At 37.7% G+C, this 11,374-nt stretch overlaps 1 protein-coding gene across 37 annotated transcripts in view; it reads left to right on the top strand.

Annotated features, from left to right (window-relative positions):
* The window catches only part of CLASP2 (cytoplasmic linker associated protein 2), a 167,570-nt gene that overhangs the window by 151,546 nt on the left and 4,650 nt on the right, over positions 1-11,374 (top strand). For all 37 annotated transcript variants that reach the window (XM_042474354.1, XM_042474351.1, XM_042474353.1 and 34 more), the window contains 6 exons: positions 2,239-2,392; positions 3,035-3,263; positions 5,170-5,363; positions 6,404-6,532; positions 7,892-8,098; positions 8,384-8,500. In XM_042474354.1, coding sequence (XP_042330288.1) covers positions 2,239-2,392; positions 3,035-3,263; positions 5,170-5,363; positions 6,404-6,532; positions 7,892-8,098; positions 8,384-8,500 — 1,030 coding nt within the window. The remainder of the gene's footprint in view (positions 1-2,238; positions 2,393-3,034; positions 3,264-5,169; positions 5,364-6,403; positions 6,533-7,891; positions 8,099-8,383; positions 8,501-11,374) is intronic.

Below are 11,374 nucleotides of genomic sequence, written 5' to 3'. Positions count from 1 at the left end.
TGATAAAGATGTTGAATAGCACTGGGCCAGGACAGAGCCCTGTGGGACCCCACTGGTCACTTCCCTCCAGGATGAAGAGGAGCCATTGTTGAGCACCCTTTGGTTTTGGCCAGTCAACCAATTACAAATCCATGTAACAGTTGCCTAGACTAGCCCACATTTTACCAGCTTGTTTGCAAGAATGTTATGGGGAACCTTGTCAAAGGCCTTACTGAAATCCAGATATACTATATCTACGGCATTTATCAAACTGGTAATTTTATCCAAAAAAAAGAGATCAGATTAGCCTGGTATGACTTGTTTCTCTGAAACCCATGTTGACTTTTTGTGATTATGAAATTGCCTTCTAGATGTTCACAGACTCTCTGTTTAATTATCTGCTCTAGAATCTTTCCTGGTATTGATGTCAGGCTGACTGGACGATAATTGTTGAGGTCCTCTTTTTTCCTTTTTGAAGATGGGCACAACATTTGCCCTCCTCCAGTCTACTGGCCCGTCTCCTGTTCTCTAGGAGTTCTCAAAGATTATAGCCAATGGCTCCAATATTACATTTGCCAGTTCTTTTAATACCTTTGGATGTAGTTCAGCTGGTCCTAGAGACTTATATTCATTCTGTGCTGAATTTCCCCTATTCTGTCCTCTGCTCCATTTTTCTCAGGTTGAGCACCCTTTTTCTTTTCTGAGAATACTGAGGCAAAGAAGATGTTGAGTAATTCTGCCTTTTCTCTGTCCCCTGTTAGCATTTTGTCATCTTCTCCACACAGTGGCCTTACCATTTCCTTATTCTTACTTTTGCTGCAGACATATCCAAAAAATGCCTTTTTATTGTTCTTAACCTGTCTAGCAACCCTGAGTTCATTCTACGCTTTAGCCTTTCTTTTCTTTTTTCTTTTTTTAAAGTTTTATTAAGTTTTTAAAAAATACAAACACACATTCTTAAACACTAACACACAAGCGCTGTAAAAGATTACATAACAAATATGAGTTTGATTGGTGTTCTTTGCTCAGAGAAGTTCTTCATTCAATTCAACTCTATCTCACATCTCTTTCCAACCTTCTTCTACATCAGCTACCCGCTCCTGTCCCCTCCAAAAGGTTGAATCAAACTTCTACTCTTTCCTTAAACTTTCTTTGTCCCTTGCCCCTACATCTACCATTCCAATTTCCTTATTTTCTCCTTCATATTTTCTGTCTTTCTAAATTCTTCTCATTCTTCCCTTATCTCTCATCTTCCAGTCATACCTACTCATACCTTCTTCACTTTCTTGACCTTCTACCTTCTCTTTCCATTCCCTTCTCTGGTCTTACTCTTCTTAACTCACATTCAGTCTGTCAGCTTCTCTCCCCAACTCACATAATAAAACTTCAGCCACCATTGATTTATAAAGCCTAATACTCTCTTTCATCTGGCTTATCTTTTGTTAGGCTACGTTGTTCTTACAGGATTTAATTCTAAAAGATAATTGTATATCTCTGGAATCAAAGTAATCCAGAATCATCATATGCTTTAGCTTTTCTGACTTTACCCCTACATGTGCTTGCTATTTCTTTGAATTCCTTTTTGGTGATATCCCCCTTTTTCCGTTTCTTATACATGTTCCCTTTAAAACTTAGCTCAGTTGAAAGTTCTTTAGTCATCCATCCTGGTTTCCTGAGACACCTCCCATTTTTCTTCCTCATTGGAACTGTTTTAAATTGTGCCTTCAGTATCTTGCTTTTGAGAAACTCCCATCCTTCCTGAACCCCCTTCTCTTTTAGTATTTCTGACCACAGGATCACCCTCAGTACTAGTTTACTGAAATCAGCTTTCCTAAAGTCTAGAATGCGTGTCTGACTATGCCTGGCTTCTCCTTTCCACTGTATAACAAACTCCAGGAGAACATGATCACTTCCACCTAATGAACAAAGGCCAAATGTATTTAATCACAGCTGTCTACCTCAGTGGCCAATACTGAAGTCCTTTATTTTTAAAACTCTTCTAATTCTTTCCTCCACTCAGAGCCAAAAACATCAGTATAAAGTGCCTCACATGACAGGAATAAGAATGATTCTCACCTTCACCAGCTGCAGGTGCTGGTTTGCATAAGTGCAATGTGATGCCAGGGACACACAGCTTGATTAAATCCTATGTTCTATTTAATTTTATGTCAAGATCCTTATACAAAGATAGCAATTAGAGAACAAAACACATGGTGGTTATTGAAAAATATTTACTGTGTTTTTGTTGTTGTTGCACAGTGCATTTGATTACGATACAGAAAACATGAATTCAGAAGATATTTATAGTTCTCTCCGTGGAGTGACTGAAGCAATTCAGAACTTTAGCTTCCGCAGTCAGGAAGATATGAATGAGCCTATAAAACGAGATTCCAAAAAGGAGGATGGCGATTCAGTGAGTATTTCAGTTGGTGTGGGGGAGGGGGAATTAATTAAAATAACTTAAGAGTCGTAGATCTGAACAAAGACAAAGATAACCCCACTGCCTTCCTATGAAAACAAAGGAAGTAGCCAGAGGCAGTGGGATGGTGCTAGTAATATGGAGCCAGGATTATAGGGACAATGAAGGGGACAAAATAAAATGAAGAAAATGTTGTGTGTTAGTAATGCATTTTCCCCTTCATCTGCTTTCATGATCTAAAAAAATGTTTTGTTAAATGAAGTGTCAACCTAGTTTTTCTGTATCTTGATTGATGACTATGTAAAGTGCTGTGTAAACTTATGGTGCTATATAAATAAACTATGTAATAATAATAATAATAATAATAATAATAATAATAATAATAATGTTTTGCTAAGTGAAGTGTCAACCTAGCCTCAATCAAAAAGGCCATCCTCAAATTAAAAGGTTCCAAAACCCACTCTTTGGAATGCTCTGCCAAAGACAGTGTAAGAGGCAGAGACTGTAATGAACTTCAGACACTTTCTGAACATATTGTTCAGTTACCCAGGCTCATAATGACTCTACATAAATATTGTTAATAAATAAATAAATCTTGGTCTGAATTTTACACAAGTCTCTCTTTCCCCTTTTTAGATTTGCAGTGGGTCTGGATTAGTAGATCTGCGAGCAGGAGGTGGGGCTGCTGAAACAGGCCGAACAGCTCTTGACAATAAAACCTCACTACTTAACACGATGCCTCCTCATTCCTCCCCACGATCACGTGATTATAATCCATACAATTACACAGATAGTGTTGGTTCTTTTAATAAATCAGCTTTGAAAGAAGCCATGTTTGATGATGATGCAGACCAGTTTCCTGATGGTAAGTCAAGTATGATTCAGAGAGTATCGGGGAAGGGGTATATAAAAGGAGCTGTACAAAGTAAAGATAATTGTTATTGGACTCAAGTGACATGTGAGAACAACAGCTGTTAGGTATCTTTAGTTACGATAAACTAAATGAAAATCTGAACTATAATCCAAAATGCTGACATAAAAATGCAGAAAAATTAAATATACTATGTACATTTCTTTTTTAAAATGTTAATAGTTCATTTTGCCTGTTTGTAATTTTGAAACAGTAAGGCTGAGTGAGATGTAAGGAAAAGGGTACAAAATTTATTATGCAGCCAAAAGCAAGAGAAGAAACTGTAGCCACGTTTTTAATCTGTATATGAATTTTCCTGAATGTGTTTTAATGATTTTATAGTGTTGTATTTTAACTGTGGGGTTATATGTTTTTAATTGTGTTTCATACTTTAACATGCTGTACCCCACCTGGAGCCTTGAGGAGAGGCGGGAGAGAAAATAATACAGTGGTACCTCGGGATACGAAATACCCAGGTTACGAAATTTTCGGGATACGAAAAAATCCCATTGGAAATAATTGTTCCGGGTTATGAATGTTTTTTCAGGTTACGAAAAAAATTTTGGTGCTTTTTTCGGCTTTTTCGCACGGAATCGCGGCTTTTCCCCATTAGCGCCTATGGCAATTCGGCTTACGAAGGCTTTTCGGGTTACGAAAGCGGCCGCGGAACGAATTACTTTCGTAACCCGAGGCACCACTGTAATAATAATAATAATAATTATTATTATTATTATTGTCATCATATGTACATTTCTATACTGCTTATCGGTGACTCAGCACGCTCTAAGCGGCGTACAATCTGTACGCTAACTGCCCCCAACAAGCCTTCCATCCTTTCAGATTGCGAAAGGATGTAAGGCTAAGTGAACCTTGGAGCCCTGGGATCAAACTCACAACCTTGTGGCTGCAGTACTGGCATTTAACCACTGCGCCACCAGGGCTCCCTTATTATTATTATTCCCATATCATCACTACCACAGTAACAGACTGTCCCATCTATACAATAAAACCAGCACTTCTTAGTATATAAGCAAAGAACAGTAGTTGGTGTATCTATGTGTTGTCATAATCTTAAAACTTTCATTTTGAAAAACATGTATAAGAGAAAGTGCTGCACTGAACTTATTAAAGCATACTGTAATAGTTTGTAGCCATATTTTCTTTCATGTCACAGTGTCTGTGGAAGACCTAGAGGGGTTTTTGCTCATTCCCAATGCAGGACAGCCACCTGATCTCACCATCACCCTTTCACAGAATAGTAGCGTTTTAATGCCATGTCTATGTGTGTGTTTTCCAAAACAAGTGTGTTTCAGACTGTACTGGAACCTTGAATTCATGTCTTGGTCTGAACTACTAGATACAGGTAGTAACAAGTAAAGAGAATGAACTCTCTTTGTTAGTTTGACAAGTCCAGGATCCATCCTGCCTTGTTCGTGTTCAATTTTAAAATAATTAATTTGGGGTCTCAGTGGTTGGATATGTCTTTTCTCCTTTGTTGGTTAGAAATATTTAGGGATATTTGAGTGCAGTCAATTATTGCCACATCACTAGTAACTATATGTTAGAAGGGGGGATGCCTCTTACTTGAGACCCCAGCAGTCTTCCTTCAAAGAACCTTCCATTGGTTCAGATTACAGATCAAACAGTGCCTGAACTGCTCTCTGTCACTCAAGTAGAAGGAGAATTTGCCAGACAGCATTTTCCAAGCTATGCAGCAAATAAACTAAAAAAGATATTAATTAGCTACAAGTGTTCCATCCAGGAAGGTGCTTGTTAGATTTTCTGTTGTACTTTTCAAATCAAATCTTTTACATCAGGAGAATTGATAAATTCACTTTTTCTTTCTTTCTTTTTGGCCCAGAACCTCCCCTGGACCATTCTGACCTGGTAGCAGAATTGCTCAAGGAATTATCAAACCATAATGAGAGAGTTGAAGAAAGAAAAGCTGCTCTCTATGAACTAATGAAATTGACTCAAGAAGAGTCATTTGGTGTTTGGGATGAGCACTTCAAAACAATTCTCCTTCTCTTACTTGAAACTCTAGGGGACAAAGAGGTAAGGTCCTAAATGATGGTGCTATATATATATGGCTGCTTTGTTTTCTTGGATTTGAAACAAATTTTGATATTAATATTCCTCTTGGAAACTTAGTACATCAACATTATAAACTTTTGCCTCAATAGAAAACCAAGAAGAAACTAGATGTATATTGCTTTCTTCATATAGGATGTACAGTAGCCCATCCTCTTCTTCATTTAAACAGATCATGTTATCACAGCTGGAGATTTTTTTAAAATGTATCTATAGGGATTTGGGAATTTTTAATGTATACGTTTTTAACTGTATTTGTTTTAATGCTGTAATCCGCTTGGATTCCCTGTGATTAAGCAGAATATAAATAATAATTATTATTATTATTATTATTATTATTATTATTATCATCATCATCATCATCATCATCATCATCATCATCATCATCATCATCAGGGTTGATGCTCATTCCCTGCATGACATGAAGGGGAGATATGTTCCTCACACTATGTTGTCACAATTTCTAGCATTAGTAGAGGCGTCGGATGCTCATAGATCTTCATTGCAATAGCAATGATGTTAGATATGATATTTTAATATACAGTTTATGTTTATGTGTCTAGCTTAAATAACCTAAAGGGGCCAGATCCTTTCTGATCTTGGAAGCTAATCAGAGGCAGCCCTGGTTAGTACTTGGATGAGAGGCAGCCAATGAATACCAGGTGCTGTGGGCCAGCAATACCTCCTCTGAGTATTCTTGGTTTAAGAAAACCCTATAAAATTCATGGAGTCACTGTAAGTTGACAGGTGACTTGAAGGCACACACACACCCATTCTGATATTAGTACCAAGTAAGCATGACATTCCCTTCAAATGTTCTTGGAGAAGGAAAGGTGACTACATAATTTTTTACCCATAATTAATCTGGGAAGGCCCATATTTTTGTAGACTTGCAAAAGGAGGAATTAAATACTGGATTCAATTCTGGTATTCATAATTCTGCTGTTAAAAATTAGTTCGAAGATGTGGAATAAAGACTAAATCAAGTATTTTTAAACTTTCAGCATGCAATTAGAGCACTGGCATTGAAAGTTTTAAGAGAGATTTTAAGGCACCAACCAGCAAGATTTAGAAATTACGCAGAGCTTACTATCATGAAGACACTAGAAGCTCATAAAGATCCACACAAGGAGGTTTGTATCGTGTTCAGTAGGTTTATGTTGACCTTGATGATGTGATTGAAATTTTCACTGTTTAAAAAAATAAAAATGCAGTCTAAGAATACTGACATAGTCATCAACTTGAACTTTGAGAAAGTGATCAGAATCCAAAATAAATGCCTTGCACTGTAACTTTTGTGGAGAACACTATTGCTTGGTTGTGGTGGAAAACATCCCTTAAACTGAATTTCAGTAATCAATATTGTAACCTGAAACATATAACCTTTCAGATTTATGAATATTACAGGGATATAATATTAATAATATATGTTGTACCCAGTTACCTGAAGTATGTCTGATTCTAGTTCGAAAATACATAATTCTTCCCAAACCAGGATTTTGCTTGATGTATAATCCCAGCAGTATAGGACTACATCATAGTGAAATGGCTTCTATGCCACTAAAGGTAAATCTAAAGAGAGTTTCTCTGTACTTTCTCTGTATTGATGCTAATACTCTTCCTGCCTGTCCAAAGATTAGTCTTCTGGACAGACTTTGCTCTGTGCGCCATAATGGCAACAAAGTTGTGGAGCCAGGTATGGAATGCCCTTCTTTGCAGGCCTGAGAGATATAATGCTGGTTTTGTTTTGGTACCATATTAAAACATAGTTTTCCAAATCCACACATAGCTTTAAACTCTTCTAGTTTTAAATTGCTAAATTGTTTATTGTGATTTTAGAATGTTTAAATTATCCCTTACCATTTTAATTTTTTACATTGTTCTGGATGGTTTTAAATTATTATTTTTTGTACACATCACTGAGGTGATGGAGGGTAGAAATGAATAAATAACCCTTCTTTACCAGCTTGTCCTTTTTCTAATCCTGCTTTGTACATGCCATGTTAAGAAAAGTTGGAAAAATCACTCTCACAAATACATAAAGCAGCAGTTAAAAGATTGTGTCATTGCCACACTCTGATGTAAAATAACTAGCTAAAAAATCAGCTGAAAATAATTGTTTAAATATTTATATTAATTAGGAATCAGCCCTTATTTTCAAGCAGGATTCTTCCCCCTCCCTCATTTTTGAAAAGACAACATTATGATTGTAGTATGTAGAATTGAAACATCCAAATCTTTAACTGATGCTTACACATATAAATTACTTCATTGTTTGGAGACATTTTCGTTTTCACTTCTGAGCGTTCTAAATGCTCTTTTGACAATCCATCTTCACGATAACTGAGATATTGCAGTATTGAGAGGAATTTCATTTATTAAGCAAAATATATTTACTGTGAATTTTCCAGGCAGTTTTAACAGTTAAACTACAAGTAAAAGTGAGCTGGTGCTATTTAATTGCTTCTCAGTGTTTCTGTTTAATCTTTCAGGTGGTAAGATCAGCTGAAGAGGCTGCTGCTATGCTTGCTACATCTATTAGTCCAGATCAGTGCATCAAAGTACTTTGTCCCATTATCCAAACAGCAGATTACCCTATAAATCTGGCTGCAATCAAAATGCAGACTAAGGTGATAGAAAGGGTACCTAAAGAAACACTTGCTCAACTCTTGCCAGAAATAGTACCAGGTCTAATACAGGTAAGAAGGTATAAAACATGCACAAATAACTATATACAAGAAATGAAATAAATCATGTGTCTTGCAAAGAATTAGGATGTAAAACCTAAAATATAATAAACCTGTACATTGAGTATATTTCACCAATTTGTTTCTTTTGAAGCCACTTATCATCCTGCCCACCAAATAACTGCAGGGATTTTATCAGTTAGTTCCCAGCCTAATGTAATATTCTTGCAGGAAATGACTTTTTACGTTATTAATTAACTGATATGATTTTAAATGCTAACTTTGTTTTATTTTTAGGGCTATGATAACTCGGAGAGCAGTGTTCGGAAGGCTTGTGTCTTCTGTCTTGTAGCCATTCATGCAGTGATTGGAGATGAGCTAAAACCACATCTCAGCCAACTAACTGGCAGCAAAGTAGGTGGAGACCTATTAGACCCGAGAACCTAATTTGGTTTCAGACCCTTAATGTAAATGGGTGAATTTTGGCGGCACGTTTCTTTTCCCAAGCATTTAGCTTTTGCTGTTTTCAGGGAACTGATAGTCATTTCTGATAATCACATAAAGTCAACTTGGGTTTCAGAGAAACAAGTCATGCCAGGCTAATCTGATCTTGTTTTAAGATAAAATTACCAGCTTGATAGATGAAGAGAATGCTGTGGATATAGCATATCTTGATTTCAGTCAGGCCTTTGACAAGGTTCGCCATGGCATTCTTGCAAACAAGCTAGTAAAATGTGGGCTAGACAATGCAGCTGTTAAATGGATTTGTCATTTGAAGTCTGGCATCCATAGATTTTTGTGAGTTTTTTGGGCTATATGGCCATATTCTAGAAGAGTTAATGTCAGGAAGAAACTCTTCTAGAACATGGCCACATAGCCCAAAAAACCCACAAAAATATAAGGATTTGTAATTGGTTGACTGGCCAAACCCAAAGGGTGCTCAGCAGTGACTCCTCTTCAACCTGGCAGGAAGTGACCAGTGGAGTGCCACAGGGTTCTGTCCTAGGCCCACTACTATTCAACACCTTTATCAGTGACTTGGATGAAAGGCTAGAGGGCATACATATCAAATTTGCAAATTATACCAAATTAGAAGGGATAGCAAATACCTCAGAGAAGAGGATCAAAATTCAAAATGACCTTAATAGATTAGAAAACTGGGGCAAAGCTAACCAAATTAACTTAAACAGAGGGAATGTAAAGTACTGAACGTAGGATGGAAAAATGAAATGCATAGATATAGGATGGGGAAGACCTGGCTTAACAAGACTATGGGTGAAAGGATCTAGGAGTCCTAGTAGACCACAAGTTGAACATGAATCAGCAGCTAAAAAGACCAATGCAATTTTAGGTTGCATCAATAGAAGTATAGTGTCTAGATCAAGGGAAGTAATGGTGCCACTGTATTCTGCCTTGACCAGGCCTTACCTGGAGTACTGTGTCCAATTCTGGGCACCATAATTCAAAAAGGATGTTGACAAGCTGGAGTGTGTCCAGAGGAGGGCGACTAAAATGGTAAAGGGTCTGGAAACCATGCCCTATGAAGAGAGACATAGAGAGCTGGCTATGTTTAGCATGGAGAAGAGAAAGTTAAGAGGTGATATGATAGCCTTGTTTAAATATGTGAAGGGATAACATATTGAGGATGGAGTAAGATTGTTTTCCGCTGCTTAGAGAAGAGGACCCAGAACAATGGATACAAGCTACTGTATAGGAAAAGAGATTGTACCTTAACATTAGGAGGAACTTCCTGGCAGTAGAAGCTGTTAAACAATGGAACAAACTCCCTCGGATTGTGGTGGAGTCTCCTTCATTGGAAGTCTTTAAACAGAGGCTGAACAGCCGTGTGTTGGGGATGCTTTGATTGAAAGTTCCTACATGGCAAGGGGTTGGACTGGATGGCACTTGTGGTCTCTTCCAGCTCTTTGATTCTATGATTTTACGTTCTGTGAAACACTCCAAGCATTTTTGGAAAAGTGTATAAATAAACTGACTATATGACTATTGATATATTGGGCAGACCATCAGGATTGAAATACTCCTCTGTTTTAGAGCAGTCTGGAACTCAGTTTATACATATATCAGAATCCATAGATGAATATTTTCTGAACTGTACTATTTTAAGCAACAGATAAGATGTTGCATGTTTAAGAGTCCCCAACCACATAAAGTACTTCTGTATGCAGGTAGAAGAACAAGTGTATGTCATAGGTGACTCAGTGATTAAGATGCTGACTCTGACGACTGCAAGATTGGCAGGTTGGCAGTTCAATGCCCGAGTGATGGAGTGAGCTCTCGTCACTATCCTAGCTTCTGCCAACTTAGCAGTTTGAAATCATGTAAAACTGCAAGTAGATAAATAGGTACCACTTTGATGGGAAGGTAACAGCATTCTGTGCAATCATGCTGGCCACACATGATCACAGAGTTGTCTTCGAAAACCTTTACCTTTAACCATGCCAGTATAGCAGAACCCATCTTCTTGGCATGCTGATTCTGTGTGCAAAGCTTTCCCTCATGGGGCAGCATTAAAACACTCAAAAGAGTTCCTGCATAAGTGAATTGAAAAGAATTACTTTCTTTGCTCTGCAAATTACATTTAAGGGTCTATTCAGACATGATAGGAAACAGTGATTTCCCACTATAGTAACAAGCCCATGGTACTTTCTCCTCATTTCATCTTTCACACTTATAGGAAGTATAAAAGTTACTCCATCAGCCTAATCAGTTTGTTATGACATCTGAACGAGCTTGATTTAAATGAGGGTTGGGAATCATATTGCCCTCCAGATATTGTTGGACTGTAATTTGCAACATTTCTCACTGTTACTGGTATTCGCTAGGACAGCTGGGATTTGCAGTCCAGCAGTGCTTGGAGGCTGACATGATTCCCATTGTTGGTTTGACTGTGGTTGATAAGAATGAGCCAGGGTCAAACCATGGTTTCAGATCCTGATTCCCAAACTGCAGTTTCTCATGTTCAGATATGCCCCTCCCCCTTAAATGTTTTTCTTCTCCCTTCACACCCCTCTCTCAAACCTCCTCTCAGCCTTGGGAAAATAAAAACCAAATCTAGTTCTGCTTTTCAGACTGCTCCAAGGCATGTTGGGGACATGTACTCATTCTTACCTCCCTTCCCCAGGAACTGCAAAGATGCACACACAATAGCATTCTATAGCAATGTCTCCTCTGGAGCTGCCTATGCGAACAAAGCTGCTGAATCTGTTTATAATGAAATAGATCCTCCTTGTGCCTCCAACCTTACAATGGCTGAGGCACTGGATTCGG

The sequence above is a fragment of the Sceloporus undulatus genome, chromosome 6 (assembly GCF_019175285.1).
Source record: "Sceloporus undulatus isolate JIND9_A2432 ecotype Alabama chromosome 6, SceUnd_v1.1, whole genome shotgun sequence".
Taxonomy (NCBI): Eukaryota; Metazoa; Chordata; class Lepidosauria; order Squamata; family Phrynosomatidae; genus Sceloporus; species Sceloporus undulatus.
Note: the sequence above shows the minus strand (reverse complement) of the source record. Positions and strands in the feature narration are given on the sequence as shown.